Source organism: Malaclemys terrapin, chromosome 10 (genome assembly GCF_027887155.1).
Source record: "Malaclemys terrapin pileata isolate rMalTer1 chromosome 10, rMalTer1.hap1, whole genome shotgun sequence".
NCBI lineage: Eukaryota > Metazoa > Chordata > Testudines > Emydidae > Malaclemys > Malaclemys terrapin.
In genome coordinates this window covers 54,720,070-54,737,835 of record NC_071514.1, presented here as the reverse complement: position 1 = coordinate 54,737,835, position 17,766 = coordinate 54,720,070, and the positions used below count along the sequence as shown (strand labels likewise).

Here is a 17,766-nt window from a genome sequence, read left to right as displayed (position 1 = left end):
CTTACAATGCCACACTCAATCTAGTCAGTTGCAGAAAAGAGCTAGCCGCTTTGGGCAACTGCAGCTCTCAAATGCAGCTGTCACATGTTCACAGCACAGAGAAGTGAGAGGTGGCACAGACCTATTAAGACCCAACCGAGCGATCTTCCTGCAGTTTTGAACTGGGGCTTTTCCATGCCCACAATGAGAAAGGAAATGGGCCGAATATAGCTTCACTGTCTTGTCTCGGTGCAATATACAGGAATTTTGGGCCCCTCAAAAGAGCACTACCTAGAATGATTGCATCTGGAAGGTTATGGAGAGGAAGGAGAGGAATTCGATGGGCGGGATTCTCCATCCATCTGGCTAGCAGAACTGGTGAGTTGCTCTCTAAAAACAAGAGAGGTTTCATGAAAGGTTTCTGCTTTTTCAATTATATTTGTTCCTTTTGGCTCCAAGAAAGGCTTTTTTTTTTTTTTTTTTACCCTTCACAGCTGGTACCACTTTAATGATGAGCTCCCCACTGCTGAGCTCAGCTAACAAGCTCACAGACCTCCAGATGTTTGTGTTTTAAAAACAAGCCTGCTCCCTGGATACACCAATCACAAGCTTCACCTAGGTCCACTACCAAGTCCACTGCAGCAGCATGGCAGTATTGAGGTATCCCAAACCACAGACCCCCAGGCAACTAGGAGCAAAAGGAAAAGCTATTCCGGTTACAAATCCAAGCCAGATTTTTTTGCTCAATATAGCCACCCAGCCAAGGATGCATTGTGATATTTATGCTTATGCTGTGGTTTGTGAAAGCAGGATTTAGGAATCAATTTTACATTTTATGTAGGTCACGCAGGAGGATGTTTTGATGCATTTGATCTGATTAACTGCAAGGAAAATTCCTCTGCAAGAAATCTCAGAATTGCAGTGGCTGATTATCCTGGCTCAGTGTCAGATGGCTTGCTCTTGACTCTGGTTTTGTATTCCATGAATGGGACGTGTTAACAGGGTTATAGCTCATCTCAATAAACCTGGATTTATGTGCAGTTCACATTAACATTACTGTACACAAATCCCCATATATTCAAAGGAGGTTGTATCCTTTAGTAGCCTCATCAGAGCATCCATGGTGCTTTTTCTCCCACAGGAATTCAAAGTGCTTTATACAACCATGAACCAACCTTGCATAGACCTACTCGTGTGAGTAAGGTTTGCAGGAGCAGGCACTATCCCCACATAGATCACTTTGCCCACCACTGAAATGCAGCCCCAGCAGCTGTTCAAAAGAGCACAGCAATGCTACGCTACGTAGCAGTTCCGGATGAGAAGTGAGGCAGAATATCATAGCCAACTGGAACTGCAGGAGGGATTTTAGGAAGGTGGAACAGAACTGGCCGACTGTAATCTGGCCAGGACATTACAGCTAGTATTTTCACACTTCTGAGAAATGCTATTAGGATCTTTAACGTCCACAAATGATTAGATCTCTGTTTTTGTTCTCATCCAGAAGATGGCCCACCTAGCAACACAGCCACCCTCTAATTACAAGCTAGAGCATCTGTTCGGTACTCAGTCAAGAATCTCTCCTCCACTATATTACATCCCGGAGCACCCAGGATTTTACCTAAGGCAGTGGTTCTCAATCTGTGGTCCCCAGACCCCTGAGGGTCTGCAGACTATTTCTAAGGCAGGGTCTCAAAGTCCCGACCCGCGGGCCATCTGTGGCCTGAGAACCTCTCCAATGTGGGCTGCAGGGCTCCAGAAATTTTGGGACCGGGTCTCTCCCTTGGTCCCGCCCCTGAGCACCCCCCCCCCCCGTGCATCCCCCGGGCGATTTAAAATGGCCTGTGGCCCCGGCCACCACCGGCAGCGGAGTGGAGCTGAGCTGAACGGCTTCCTGCGTGCTTGCTCCACATGGCTGCTGGCCCCTCCCTGAAGCCCCAGGGCAGGGCTGTGCCTCCGCACGCTGCCCCCACCCCAAGCGCCCCTGCAACCAATGGGAAGCTGCGGGGGCAGAGTCCCCCCGGCCCGCAGTCCCCCCAGCATGCCCCGCTTTGGAGCCCCAGGTAAGCACCGCACCCCCTGACCCCCTCCCAGAGCCTGCATTCCCATCCCCTCCCCGCATACTCCCTCCCGCCCCCAAACTCCCTCCCAGAGCCTGCAACCCCACCCCCTGCCCCAGCCCAGAGCCTGCACCCAGCACCCAAACTCCCTCCCAGAGTCTGCACCCCAGACCCCCTCCCCCACCCAAACTCCCTCCCAGAGCCCAACCTCTCACACCTTCTGCACCCCAACTCCCTCCCAGAGCCTGCACCCCAATCCACTACCGCAGACCTCCTCTCCCACCCAAACTCCCTCCCAGAGCCTTAGGCAGGTGGGGGGCAGAGTTTGGAGGGCAGGTTCTGGGCAGCATGAGTGACATTATTGGAGGATTTGAGGACTGGCACTGGCCCTAAGGTAAATTGAGTTTGAGACCCCTGGTCTAAGGGGTCCGTGAAAGTTTGTTGTTACCACAGAACAGTGGTTTTCAACCTGTGGTCACTGGGCCCCTGGAGGTCTGCAGACTATGTCTAAGATTTCCAAAGTGGTCCGCGTCTCCATTCAGGGCTGGCTCCAGGCACCTGCTAAGGCTCCAGGCACCTGCCTGGGGTGGCACATGCTAAGGGGCGGCACTCCGTCCATTCTTGGGGCGGCACAGTCCGGACGGCAATAATGGTAGAGCCGGCCCTGTTTTCATTCAACATTTTTTAGGGGTCTGCAAACAAAAAAAGGCTGAGAACCACTGCCCTAGAGGCCTCTCATTCACAAGTACTGCCCAGGCCTGACATCATTTAGCTTGCAAGATATCTGACAATATCACAGCCCTATCTCAGATGGGTGTTGGAAGGATAATGAATGTGTGAGGCACTCAGTGCTATGGAAAAGTCTATAAATAAAGCTTGCCATACTGATGGCAGGCTGTATATGCCATCCAAAGCTGGGGAGGACTTCCAAGTCAAAATGTGAATTCTTGCTCTGCGGATGCCCCTTCTGCCTTAAAGTAGTAAGGGTCTGCCTTGAGCCAGAGGTGTATGGTCCAGAGGACAGCCATTATGTGACCCCAAACACTATTCCTCCATTCCTCCCCTAGGGCAACTAGTAGATGTATGAATGCATATGCACGTAAAGTGCTCATTGAAAGGCAGACATTCCAAGCAAGAAACGCAGCACTGTGCAAATCCTAGAGAGCATAGGGCAAGGGGTTTATAGGAGCTAAGAGGAAAAGAGCCAGAACAGCATCAGAAGCCCTTGGGGGTACTCGTAAAGACTTGGGGAAATAAACTAAATTAGTGCTAGATGGTTACCTAACAAGTCAAAGATGGCAGTTACCTGTGGTGACAGAGTCATAATACAGTGTGCAATAGTCATGAAAATATAAGGAGGTGAACACTGTGACCGGTTGGATCACAGAAACCCCCTTGGGAGCTGCCACCTGATGTGCAAAGACTACCCCTGCACCAGTTTTCCCTGCCAGCTCAGGACTCCAGCACCCTGTCTTGCTGAGCCAGACACTCCCGTCTGCTCCAACACAGACCCAGGGTCTGAATTATTTGCCCCAAAGCTGCAGGTTTACCTGAGAACAGCTCACAGAAGTGTGCTTGTCTTTAGCACTCAGATGCCCAACTCCCAATGGGATCTAAACCCAAATGAATCCGTTTTACCCTGTATAAAGCTTATGCAGGGCAAACTCAAACTGTTTGCCCTCTATAACACAGATAGAGAGAGAGATGCACAGCTGTTTGCCCCCCCCCCCCAGGTATTAATACATACTCTGAGTTAATTGATAAGTAAAAAGTGATTTTATTAAATACAGAAAGTAGGATTTAAGTGGTTCCAAGCAGTAACAGACAGAACAAAGTAAGTTACCAAGCAAAATCAAAGAAAATGCACATATCTATGTCTAATCAAACTAAATACAGATAAGATCCTCACCAGTTCCAGAATGCTCCCTTTTACAGGCTAATCTCCTTTTAGTCTGGGTCCAGCAATCACTCAAACCCCCTGTAGTTACTGTCCTTTGTTCCAGTTTCCTTCAAGTATCCTGGGGGTGGAGAGGCTCTTTCTTTAGCCAGCTGAAGACAAAATGGAGGGGTCTCCCATGGGTTGAAATAGACTCTCTCTTGTGGGTGGAGACCCCCCTCCTCACTCCTATGCAAAGTCCAGCTCCAAGATGGAGTTCTGGATTCACCTGGGCAAGTCACATGTCCCTGCATGACTCAGTCTTTACAGGCCGAAGCCATTGTCCACATGGTATCTTGTATGTCTCCAGGAAGACGTCTTATGTGGATTGGAGCATTCCAAGATGCATTGTACCCCAAGTGCTTCCTGATCAGGTACTTAACCTTGCGAATACCTTCCTAAAGCTGACCAAATGCCTCACAAAGCTTACTTAGAAACCAAGCAAGTATACAGCCCATATTCTTAACCTCAAGTAGAAAATGATATATGTGTACAAACAGGATGAATAGATCTAGTAGACCATAACCTTTACAGAGATATGTTACATGGCACAGGCAGCACAAAACATATTCCAGTTATGTCATACATACATTATGGGGTACACTGTCACAAACACTTTTCACAAAAGCGATCACTATGTCTGACCTATCAGGCCTCATCCGCAAAGGAAACCCGCTCAACACTTTCAAAAAATTAGCCTGGGAGCTTAAATTCATAACTTTGCTAGACACTAATAATCATGGTCTTAATAAAGACACGGGATTTATGGCTTATTACAACCACCTGTAAGCCATTAACCCCAGTTTTTGTCCTATGACTACAGGGGTGTTAACGGGCCTCTTCACCTTTATTGGTCCCTTAGAATGTGTGCTAACTACATACACTAAACTATCTGTTCCACGTGTGACACTGTTAGCCCTGGTCTATCCTACAGAATTACTTAGGAAGAACTGTCCATGAAGAGCTCCTTGCTGCTGTCCAGGATTCCAGTGTAAGGCTTCATGAGCCATGGGGGTAATGGGCAATGTTCCCTCTAATTAATTACATCCATGTGCGGAATGAATTTTGTTATGTGCACCAATATGGAGGTGATGTGGGGAGGGGCAGGGGTTCGGAGTGTGGGAGGGGGCTCAGGGCTGGGGCAGAGGGTTGGGGTGCGGGCGGGGGGGGGGAGGGCTCCGGCTGGGGGTGCGGGCTCTGGGGTGGGGCTAGGGATGCAGGGTATGGGAGGGAGCTCAGCATTGGAGCAGAGTGTTAAGAGTGTGGGGAGGGTGCGGGCTCTGGGGTGGGGCCGAGGATGAGGGGTTTGGGGTGCAGGCTACCCCGGGGTTGTGGCGAGGAGAGAGGACTCTGCCCAACCCTCTCGTACCGCGGCAGCTCCGGGACCAGGGGAAAAGGCGCCTCTCCCTGGCCGTGGCACCTCTGGGGCCGGGGAAGAGGCACCTCTCTCCTCTCCAGTCCAGGCCCCTGTGGCTGCACATCCGTTCAGCCCTTGATAGCCTGCTGCGTGGCCGTGCAGCTTAGAGAGAACTTAGGTAAGGGGTAGGCTGGGTCTCCCAAGATCACAATTGGCATTTCAATATCCCCCATTGGAATCTTCTGGTCTGGAAAGAAAGTCCCTGCATGTAGCTTTCTATACAGGCCAGTGTTCCTGAAGATGCGTGGGCCATGCACCCTCCTTGACCACCCCACGTTGATGTCAGTGAAATGACCCTGGTGATCCTCCAACGCCTGCAATACCATAGAGAAGTAGCCCTTTCTGTTGTTGATGCACTCCATCGCAAGGTGCTCTGGGGCCAAAATTGGGATATGGCTTCCATCTATCACCCCACTGCAATTAGGGAATCCCATTGCAGCAAAACCATGCACTGTTTCCTGCACATTGCTCAGCATCACAGTCCTTTGCAGCAGGAAGCAATTAATGGCCCCGCACACTTGCATCACCACAACCCCCATGGTGGATACTTCCCAACTCCAAACTGACTTGTGAGTGACTGGTAGAAGTCTAGAGTTGCCAGCTTCCACACAGCAATCGCCACGTGCTTTTCCACTGTGAGGGCAGCTCTCATATTGGTATCCTTGCGCTGCAGGGCAGGGGTGACTTCCGCACAGAGTTCAAGGAAGGTGGCTTTGTGCATCCAAAAGTTCTGCAGCCACTGCTCCTCATCCCATACCCACATCACAGTACGATCCCACCACTCAGTGCTTGTTTCCTGAGCCCAATAGTGACAGTCCACCGGGTGCAGCTGTTCCATGAATGCCAACATCAGTCTTGAATTGTTTCTTTCCATGGCACACAGCAGGGCAGGCAGCACAGATTCTTGTTCAGATTCACAGCTCATGAAATACTGCAGGATCAGCCGCGCTGTGTTCATAACGCTCAGCACAACACTGGAGAGCAGTGCAGGATCCATGCTTTCAGGCAGAGATGGCGGGCACACAGTTCACAGGGGCAGTTGAAAAATGGCACGAAACGTAGTCAGCCGCCCATGGAACAATGAGACAGAGAAAACTGCATCATGGGGTGGTGAGCCTGCCCCTATGATCAGGGCTGACTCCAGGGTTTTTGCCGCCGCAAGCAGCAAAAGAAAAAAAAAAAAAAAAAGCAGCGATCGCGATCTGCGGCACTTCTGCGGCAGCTCTACCGCCGCCGCTTCATTCTTCGGCGGCAGGTCTTTCACTCCAAGAGGGACTGAGGGACCCGCCGCCGAATTGCCGCCAAAGAGCCGGACGTGCTGCCCCCCTCCGTTCGCCACCTCAAGTACCTGCTTGCTGAGCTGGTGCCTGGAGCCGGCCCCGCCTATGATGCACCGCAATCCATTCCCAGAACTCCTTGTGGCAGAAGGTGGTGAGTTGCACACTGGGGTAGCTGCCCACGGTGCACTGCTCTCTCTGTCAGTGCGAGAGCACAAACTGGGGACGTGCTCCACCGACACAAAGAATGTTGTGTGAATGTGCACAAGCAATGTAATTACAGCGATTTATGATAGTCAACATAACTTAAGTCAACTTAACTCTGTAGCATAGACATGGCCTAAAATTTAACCCTCTACTACCAATGACACAAGCTGCTCAACCACAGTCACAGGTGACTTTTGAAGCTTGCCCAAAATAAAGAGAACACAGAACTCTCTCTAAAGTCCTTACCCTGTTTAACTAGCACCTCAGAGTCTTAGAACAAGGAGAATTTGAAGAGAAAAAAAATCCAATTGAGTTTTCCCTGCTCATGCTTTGTTTGCTTCTTGCATTTTCCTCTGGACACATACTAAATTAGTCAGTTTCATTTTCTGGCTTCCATGTGTTTAGCACAAAGTGATAGGCTTTGAATACTGTCCTGGAAGGTTTACATTACATTTAAAGAAACTGCATCATTGAACTTCACTGTGTGCTCACCCATTCCCCCCTACCTTTTATTTTTTTTTTTTTTAAGCAAAATTCAGATTTTGGGCTTGATTTTTGTTTTAAATATATTTTTAAAGACCCAAACGCCTTACCTAGTGCTACTGCAACTTTAGCATGCTTGACTTCAATTTTAGAGTCAAAAATTCCAAACATTCAAGGTGGGGAACTCAGATCTGCTACGCATCCTATATGTTTCATGGTGCAAACATTAAGGTTTCACCCTTTAATAAGAGGAATATAAAATGCTCTTGTTTATTTTGGTGACATATAAAATTCACCCTTCCACGTGCCCGTAATAGAATTTTTTTAAAAATAAATCTCTCTTTTCTCACAGACAGAATAAAAATAGTGCATACTTATTTTGTGACTGAGTTAAAGGGGGCCTGCAAAGAAAAAAAAATCACGTCTTTTTATTTTTAATTTGTTTCTTCAGAATGTATAATGGCAGAATGAAAGTTGGGTGGGTGGTTGTTTTAGTTGTTTTCTGGTTACTTTTTACATTAGAAATTCAGGTCTTGTTTACCCCAGAATATTCTACAGAGCATTAGAGAACTGATAGGGGTTACCACAAAACCACAGTACACACAAGAGAAATCTGACAGACATGGGAAGCTATTTTTATTCATACTAATTAAATCTTTGTTTCTTTTTGTTAACAGCTATTTAACTCAATTGCCCAACATGCTTGGGAGAAAAGAAGTCTTTGTTAAATATTTAACATTTCACCACCACCCTATACTCATGCACTCCTTCAATGAAGGACCAAGTAGGAACAAATTCGACATGAACAGTCCTACTGAAGTCAAAGTGTTAGAGGCCTCTGCTTACAAAAACAAAATGCCTACTAGCGATAGCAGAAGTCTGCCATACTCCTTGTATACAGTATTTGCTTCAATAGAGGAATGTTGATTAAAAAAAGCAGGAGCTGGAACTCAACTTTCATTCTAGCATCTCTGCCCATCACATTATCGTCTTGTGAATGACTAGCATCTCTCGCTCTTTGCTGCTGGCCAAGACTTGCTTAACAATTGCCAGCTGTGCTAAAGGATTATGCTCAACTCTTTGGCCCAGTAGCTGGAAACTAGAGCTCAGCAGCTTGATCAGAGGAGGAAGCTAAGGAGGCAAACAACAGGGTACTGTATACAGGGTTTGGAGAGAAGCAAGTGATGCTCCAGGACAGAATCCAAGTGAGTTAAATCAGTATTTGGGAGAAGTCTAGGCAATCTTGACACTATGGTGACACTTTGGGCTGTAGTCCACGAAAGCTTATGTTCTAATAAATTTGTTAGTCTCTAAGGTGCCACAAGTACTCCTGTTCTTTTTGCGGATACAGACTAACACGGCTGCTACTCTGAAACTTTTAATGATGGAACCAGAATAGTACAGTGAAAACATGCCTCCATATCCCTCTGGTTTCTAACAGAGTTTGCTAACTAGGATGGATTCCCATTAGACACTTTGGCCCAGACCCACAAAAGGACTTAGGTATTGCAATGCCCAACTTTTAGGCACCTAGAAAAAAAAATCAGGAGCAATACTGCAATCCACAAAGCCTGAGTTAGGGGCCTTGTCTCCATATACAATGAATGGTGAGAGAGCAACGCCTTAGAAGGCAATTCACAAAAATCAGCTCACTAGGCAGGGAGCCAACGAAGCTTGTCAATTGGAGATGTCAAGGAGAGGGGTGTGCTCTAAGCCTTTTCCCTCTCTCTAGGAAAGTAAGTTCTGCTTAGCTACCCACAAACAGGAACCTCCCCTCTCCTCCCTTCCCCTCCCCGTCCCCCACTCCAGTCAGGCAGCTGCACCTATTGTGTTTCTTGTGGGAGTGAGTGAGGCACCTGCCTTGCTCCACACAAAACGGCCAAAGGAAGAGGCAAGCATCTCTGGATAACATGTGCAATGAGGTTTTTGCTAAGAACAACAAAACACATGAGAAACTGCCACCAAAAATGGCCTCCTTCAGAGAGCACCTGAAAAATGGAAATCATCAGTCAGCCATATGGAATCATGCAACAGTTCAGAATCTTCAGATGTCCCATCTGCAACAGATGGGTGATAGACAGCACGGGACATCTTGTTCCGAACACGATGGTGCTGCCGCCTGCCCCAGAAACCATCCTCACCTTCGTGCAATGTGGCTGAGAGTGTACCAGTGCAACAAGGAGACGCAAATGTCGCAGGGAAGATTTGGTGTGCTCCAACGCATGCAGCTGGGAAAGTGACAAGTGTAGCAACAGACTAACAAACTCATCAGACACAGATTCTGAGGGGGAGTAGAAATGTATCAACTATCTGAAAATTACTGAGACTATTTTTGTGAGTAAATATAGCTTGAAGGGGTGTTGCATTAGACTTTCACTAGCTCATCGTTATATGTAGGAATTACATAAGAGTTGTACTTAAAGTACTGCACAGGATCTTTTCAGGGGGAATAAGGCAAAACGCCACATTTATTAGTAATACATGTATTCATTAACATTGTATTATATGCATATAATATATTACACTTACACTCACACACACACACACACACACACACACTCCGTCTTGTTGTTACCAATTAGTTGCTCCCCTTAACTTCACTGGCCAGGTGAGTTAGATGGGGGAGGGGGTGGAGCCGGGCTTCTGCCGATCCGGATCGATGCTCCCATGTTGACAAGACGAAACCCGGGGTCCTCTGCAAGACACCTTACATTTATAGCAGCTTTTCTTTTATGCAAATTTATATCAGATTCAAACTCTGTGTCTGTGTCCATTGGTCCTTTGTGCTGCTTTTTTTTTAGTGTTGTCCCAATGCTGCAAAGAGGGTGTTTCCAAAAGAAGGTACTTGCTTCTAACCCCCGAGGCCGTCAGTATGTCTGCTTGTCTTTAATGAGCCCACTTGATACGTTTTATTGTCCTTAGGTCTGGCTCCCAGCCCCTCTCCAACAGTTGAGGCTGTCTGGAGGCCGTAGTTTGCCCACCCCGGCTTAGACAGAATCCTAACTCACTTCACCCTGCTAAACTGGGAGCTCACAGCACCAAGGCAGAGCTCCAGGTCTTCTGCTAGCACATGGAGAAGGCAGCTGAGGAGTGGGAATAGCTAACATGGTGCTCTGCTCCTGGAGCGACAGCTTTAATCTACTTTTGCATGTCCAGCAACCATAGAATGACTGCAGGACTAGCAAGAGGTCCTTTTCTTCCTCTACAAATCACTCAACAGGCAAGATCCTAGCTGTATCAGTGCCTGTCTTCTCTCCCCACCTCCCTATGAGGGACAATGCGGCCAGCCAAAAAACTGACTCAACTCTCTTGGGGGTGCAGACGGTGTTTTCAGAGAAGTCTTGCTGTAGAATGGCGTATAAGCATCTCCTCTACAAAGATAGCTGGGAAAAGGCCTGGCAACACTTCACTGGTAACCATCCTCCAACATGATCCATCAGAAATACAAAAAGAGACAAAGAATATGGGCCAAGTTGGACGCAGCACCAGTGCTCTGCTAACTCTCCTGCATAGCTATCATAGCATAGGCACATCAGAAGGGCATACATGAAAACCAAGCATTCATCACAGCCCTCGTATCCAGTGATAGCCCACCAAGGTGCTGTCACTCTGCATGACCTGGCAAGCTGTCATGTTCCTTTCAACATGAAGGTTGTCATCTTTCTTATCTAAAAACCGCATTATTTCATTATTTCTAACAGTGTCCTTTCTGGGAGCCTTCTTTAAAGCCATTTTTGGCCTAAAGGCTTTTGTCCCTAGTTGAAAACTTGCGTCTTTGCAAATGATCCAGAGACTGGTTCACTCGATTTGAGCTGTCACAGCAGCATGTCATGCACGCTCACAGTGAGCCTGTAGGGGCTCAAATCACAGGTGGCAGAGAACCTGATGTGCAACAGGAGACACTTGGAGATGAATTAACAATTAAAATAGGATAGAATTTGTGGATAAAAATGTCAGTTGAGATGTTCTGAAAGACAGCCAAAAACACAGTATATGTACTCAGGAGACTGGTCAGGCATGTGCGCGCATGGACACACAGCAAAACTAAAGAAAATACAAAGATCCCTTTTAATATCTCTATCAGTAACAGAGGTAGATGCAAAGGGACAGCTTCAAGTTAAAAATCTTATTAAAAACAAGTTTTAACTACCACATCGTGATCCACAAATAATTAACATATAATTGCTTTGCACAGTTTAACTTTTGTATTTCTCCCAACCTAGACTATGAAATCAAAACTAGTCACTTGCATTTGTTTCCGGTCTATTTCATTTTCAGTTCTCAGGCCCTGGTCCTCTGGTAGTCTTTCAGCCTGAGGGCCAAACATGTTATTCCCAAAAGTCAAGGGTCACAAATCAACAGTTTAGGGACAGATTTTCTGCCCTATTTTGCTCCCTTTGCGCTGCTTAGGTGGCGCAAAAGAAGCAGAAGCTATCTACGGACCCCTGTTGTGGATTTATTTTTTGCTGTATTCATAACTTTTTGTCTCCATACCAGGAGGCGGCTATCTTGGCTCCTGGTGAATTATTTCTTTTCTCAAAGGGATCAACCTTTAATATTTATATAACACTAGGGCAGCAGCTTTTCCATAAATGCTCCAGGCTCTAGATTTTCCATCTCTGCTGGACAGCCCAGAATACACGTATTTTGGGATTATGCTTGGTCTACTGGTAGCTCTATCTGGCTTTTCAACCCAGCACCGTCTTTTGTCAGTCCTTTGTTATAAGCAGTAACCACCACTGAGGATGGAGTTTGTACATTCACTCCAGATTGATCCAATTCAATCATTTTAATTTCTCCTCCAAAGAAGTCAGAGGGTTGGAGTTTACCTAGTCCAGAAGTAAGGTTACTCTAAGGCCTGGTCTACACTACAAAGTTAAGTCGACATATACCACCTTGTATTAACCTCGCTGTGCATGTGTCTCTATACTTAAATTTGTCTTCCACCGATGTAAGTGCGCTATATTACAGCAATGCAGTAGCACCACCTCCCTGAGATGTGTAAAGCCAGGGTCGACATACTGAGATCGATGCAGTGAAAGTGTAGACACTGCATTACCTATGTCGACCTTAACAGTCCTCCAGCAGCTGACCTTTAAAACCCCGCAATTTTTTGAAATGCCTATTCCCAATTGGACAGCTTGGCAAGCACACCTAGCAGTCATCTACTATTGTATGCAACTGCCCAACCGACTATGCCTGCTACATGCATCCAGGGGCTCCAGCTATACCTCAAGCCAGTATCTGTTTGAGACTCTACTGCAGTTCAGTCAGTCATGGCACTGAGCACAGGCGAGCCTGATGCGGGGGAAGGAACATCAGGTAACCGTGTAAATGTATGTCCCATTATAATGATATACTGATGGCACCCCTAATGTAGCAGCTATCAACTTTACATTAATTTACTTATACTAGGCGAGGTAGAGGAGTTCTCTGCTTTTCATTGCCCTGTACAGTTTGAGAAAGGGGGCCATACAGAGCAGTTTGTGTGCACAGGGATGTCCCCTGAATACTCCTGAGAGAGCTCAATGAAACATTCCTGGAGGTACTTTGCAGTCCTCTCCCAAAGGTTTCTAGGGATGACAGCCTTATTTCTTCCTCCGCAGTAGGACACTTTCCCACACCAGTGGGTGATAACATTGCCAGGCACCATTGCAGCACACAGGCTAGTAGCTTCACATACATTGACCTATGAAAGCCATGGTTGCTGTATGTGTAGCCAAAATGGACATGAACATTCTTTCTCTTTGTTAACTTCCATTCATGTATTACGATTTTTATGTATTTGCTTTTAAATTGCGCACACACACAAATTTTTTTTGCACACGGGTTTTGTTACTCAATTAAATTCTATTGTTCGGAAAATAATTCATGTTTATTAATTCCCAACATGTGCTGCAGAATGCCTACCAGAACTGAAAGCATCCACTTACTTATTACAGTCAGCATGACACAACTCATAGGATCAGTGACAGCATAATAATCATAAATGTACAGCAAGAACCACCAAATTAATAGGTGCATTGGCAGTGTTATATTCACAGATGTACACCAAGCAGCACACAACTCCTAGCAGTCCCCCAAAACAGCAGAGCCAGGTAGAGCACAGTACACCACAATGCATTACTGAAAGAGCATTTTAACAGTGAGCCACAAGATCTCCCTGAGCTGTACAGCTCTGCACTGAGCTCTCCTAATAACCCTTGCATCTGGCTGCTCAAACTCAGTGGACAGCTGCTTCATCTCCACCCTGGCAGCAACTTTTCCCCTTTGCTTGACAGATACTATGCAAGACACAGCAGGCAGCTATAACCATTGGGATATTTTTCTCACCGAGATCCAATCTGGTGAGTAAACAACATTAGCATCCCTTCAATCTACGAAAAGCACATTCAACTGGGATTCTGTACCTGCTGAGCCAATGAATCTCTCCCTTGGTGCTGTCCAGGTGGCCTGTAGACAGCTCCATGAGCCAGGGGAGTAAGGGGTAGGCTGGATCCACCAGGATCATTATTAGCATTTCAATATCACCAATGGTAATCCGCTGGTTGGGAAAGAAAGTCCCTGCTTGCAGCTTTCTGAACAGTCCTGCATTCCTAAAGATGCGAGGATCACGCGCATTCCTGGACCAGCCCATGTTGATGTTGGCGAAGTGTCCCCCATGATCCACCAACACTTGCATAACCATAGAGAAGTATCCCTTTCTGTAGAGGTACTCTGGGACAAGATGGGATGGTGCCAAAATCATACAGCCACCGCAGTTATTAAATTGTTTGTGTGCGCACACTTGGCTTCTTGTGTCGGCGGTGCACATCCTCCCCAGGAGCACTTGTGTCGATCGTACTATCAATGCGGGACAGATCCTGAAACCCAGTAACAGTTGACATAAGCAATGCAGTGTCTACACTGACACCGCGTCAACTTAATGACATCGACCATGGCTCTATGCCGCTTGAGGAGGTGGCGTTACTAAATCGGCGTAAAGAGGTCTGTTATGAGGAGCCAAAGTTAAGCGAAGACGCCTTCACAATTAGGTCGACGCAAGGCAACTTACTAACCATGTAGTGTAGACCAGGCCTGAGTTTCAAGCCTTTTTAGGCAGGGTCAGGATTGTGCATGCCTTTAGGAAGCAGGCCTATCCCCACGGAACACAATGCTGAAGGTGGCTGTCCATCTCTGGAAATTCAGGGTCAGGAGTTCTGTACCCACTATGGGAAATAGAGAACTGCCTGGGGACCAATCAATGAACATCCCTATAATCAAACTGCTGCAACTACTGAGAAATGTCTCACAAACAAGGTCTTCTGTCTATACATACTCTGAGCCTCTTCAAATAAGATGAATTAGTTCATCATTCCCTCTGAAGAAATGTCACAGTAATCTAAATGCCAGGAGGACTGAAATTACAGCCGTCAGGAGTCTACATCTAGAACCCACTGTGATAACCGGCCTTACATCCCAATTACACAAAGCAGCACCATAAGTCTCTTGCTTTTTCAGTTAGTAGGCTGGTTCCCCTATACATTTCAAATCACCCCAAGACTACCAACATCTCCCTTCCTTTCCCCCTCATCAGGCCATTTAAAGACTCTATTGATTCAGCAGTGGTCAAACCAGTGTCATATACCAGTGAACAGTGCCTCAGGTTTGTTGATCACAGCAGTCTCTCTCCAGAACAAGCACAAGGGCATCTGCTTAAGAAGCCCTTGGGAAAAGATGCCAGAAACACAGAGCTCTTTGACAGCCACCTCTTAAACGGTGGAACACAAACACTTCTGCCCCCACTGAAAGCTTCGCCGTTAAATCGAATTTAACCCACATCTCTACAGTCCCATGGCAACAGATGCCCCTGATTTATTTGGATGCCAATTAATTATCCTGGGGAGGGTAAGAGACACAAAGGATAAAGAGTCACATGGCATTGGCAACACAGATGTTTGTGTGTGTTTGTCATTGCTAGGAGAGCAGCTAGAAGGCCTGATAAAAATGTTTCACGTTAACAGATAAGTTAACACATCAATCTGGTTCCTATTTTCCTTTGCAAACCAATACTCAGGAGCAACTTTTAGGTGAACCTAGAGTCTTGAAGGCTGTGGGGAGTCAGGTCTGGATGTCCCAACCTAAATTCCCTGTAAGCTGCGCCTATTAAGCGCTGCACAGGTACTCAGGGAACCCGCCCGGCCAGGACCTGCCACGGCCAGGGGAGGGGCACCTCTCCCCAGCCCCAACCCAGTCCAGACCACGTGTGGGAAAAATTTGAGGGAACCCTCCCAACTCTCTTTAACCAATGACAGGCAATCGCCTCTTCAGTTCAGATTTGTGCAACCTTCAGGCTGGAGCTTGGTAGTTACATTCTGGGATCTCTGGACCTCCCAGTTTGAGGAATTCACCAATCAGAAGAATCAAATGACCTTGTCCCATGGACTATAGACAAAAATCCCTCCGTAAGCAGAATTAATGACATTGAACAAGCCTCCCATTCATAGGAGAAAGGAAGAAAGGAAAACGATGGATGGCGCAAAACAGAAGTGGCAGGCTGGGAGCCTTTGCAGCCATACAGGTCCCAGGGAAGAGTGAAAGGAAAAAAATCAAACAGAACCTTTTTATTTAGGCAACACATTTATACCGTCAGGCAAAAAAATCCTTTCCGTAGGACTTTTGGGGCCAGACAGCTTGGAAGTTACAGATTTATTGATTCAGTAAGAATCAGGGTTTCTCCCTGCTCTGTGGAGGCATGCGGTTCTTGTTAAGTTCTGATGGTACAAGGAGCTGTCTCCAATCCATGCAGTGACAGCAGGAAGCATTTAGTCTTAGGAGATGCTGTCCTCTTACTGCAAGGTGTTGCTTTCTGTGTCTTTAACCCTGAGGTCAGATACTGGCAGGAAGGAAGCATTTCCCTGACAGAGACTATTATCCCACCCAGTAATTTTTGTTGAGCACCACACACCCTGTATTGTTTACACCATACAAGAAGGAAGTTAAATGCAGAGATAGGGAAATAGAGAACAGCCCTTATGGTGTAAAGAAGTCAAATGCTCTGCGTTTTAGAAGAGCAGGGCTAAGCCCCAAAAGCCCATGAAGTGCTCTTAAAACTCCACTTGCAGATCCACACCCATTCTTTTCCCAGGTAGCTCCCCTCTCCTGTTCTATGACACAACCCAAAGGACTCCTGGCAGGCATTACAGGCCCATCATTTAAGTGTTTGATAAGCAAAGGTCTCTATAAGTTCCATGGTGAAAAAAAAAATCTTCCCATGATGTAAATTCTCCCATCATGTGTGCAACCCAAACTCTGCACCCTTGGGCTAGGACAGGGGCCCCAAAAGAGGGACCTGGCCGGCTGCGTGCCACCCAAACAGTGATAGCAGCAATCAAACTGCACAGGTGAGGCCCAGCAAGCTCTGTCTGAAGTAATAACTTCACATTCAATAACACAAGGGGGGGGGGGGTGCCGGATGGGCGTTAACTGGTCAGTGTACCTCGGGACTGCGCTGATCACACCTACACAACGGCATCACACAGTGGCCTTTAACCTCCAACCTTCCCAAGGCCCCGGGGAACGGGTGCAGGGTGAAAGCACCTCCTGGGGGGCAGAATCGGGGGCCAAGCCCTAAACCTGAGCACCGCCAAGGGGGGCCAGGGCCCAGGGCCGCTGGGAGGAATGGAGGGGGCTGAGGCCGGGGGGAGCGCTGGGGGGCTGAGAGGAGGTTGATGCGGGGACAGGGCGGGGGGTCGAGGCCCGGGGAGATGGGGGGAGGGCCGGGGGTCGAGTCGCCGGGGGGGTGCGGGGGGCTTCCCCGGGCCGAACCGCCCTTACCGGACTTGGGCGGGTAGCGATAGGCCGAGTTGGCCTGGATGTCGATGTCCTCCACGCCCGCGATGCGCCGGCTCAGCAGGGAGCCCATGGCGGGACCGGACCGGACCGGACCGGCCGGGGACCCAGCAGCGGCGAAAGCGGCCAGCGAGCGCCCCGGACCCAGCGACTCGCACCACCACAGCCAGTCGCGGGGCAGCACGGGAAAGCGAGTCCGCCCGCCCCGTCGCGCAAGGCAGCCCCCGCCCCCTGGGACTACAACTCCCAGCAGCCACCGCGCCCGGTCCGCTACACTACAGCCCGACAGCTCGGCCGGGCCGTACCAACAGCGCAGTTGGAGGTGCGAGTAGGGGCTGTGCGTGCGGCCTCACCCAATGGACTCTTCCGGGAGTGTGGGAGCTGTAACGCGCACAGCCGCCAGCAGAGGGCGCTGCCTCCTGTCCGGCAGACCAGAGCAGCCTGGGAAGATTGAGCTTACTGCGGACAGCCCCACGCCGGGCCCACCCCGGACCGACAGGGCGATGGGGATCTCTGATAGGGCCCACCAGGATGGCTGGACAGGGCGACGGAGCCTCCCCGCACTGGGATCCCCGTAGC

The 17,766-nt window shown here is 48.2% G+C and overlaps 1 protein-coding gene across 4 annotated transcripts in view; it reads right to left on the bottom strand.

Moving 5' to 3' along the window:
• The window catches only part of MGRN1 (mahogunin ring finger 1), a 110,757-nt gene extending 93,400 nt beyond the window's left edge, over nt 1-17,357 (bottom strand). For 3 of the 4 annotated variants that reach the window (XM_054041176.1, XM_054041179.1, XM_054041180.1), the window contains exon 1: nt 17,173-17,357. In XM_054041176.1, coding sequence (XP_053897151.1) covers nt 17,173-17,260 — 88 coding nt within the window. In that variant the 5' untranslated portion in view covers nt 17,261-17,357. Of the gene's footprint in view, nt 1-9,931; nt 10,052-17,172 lie in introns of all 4 variants that reach the window. The other variant, XM_054041178.1, reaches the window with a different exon arrangement.
• Nucleotides 17,358-17,766: the final 409 nt, after the last annotated feature.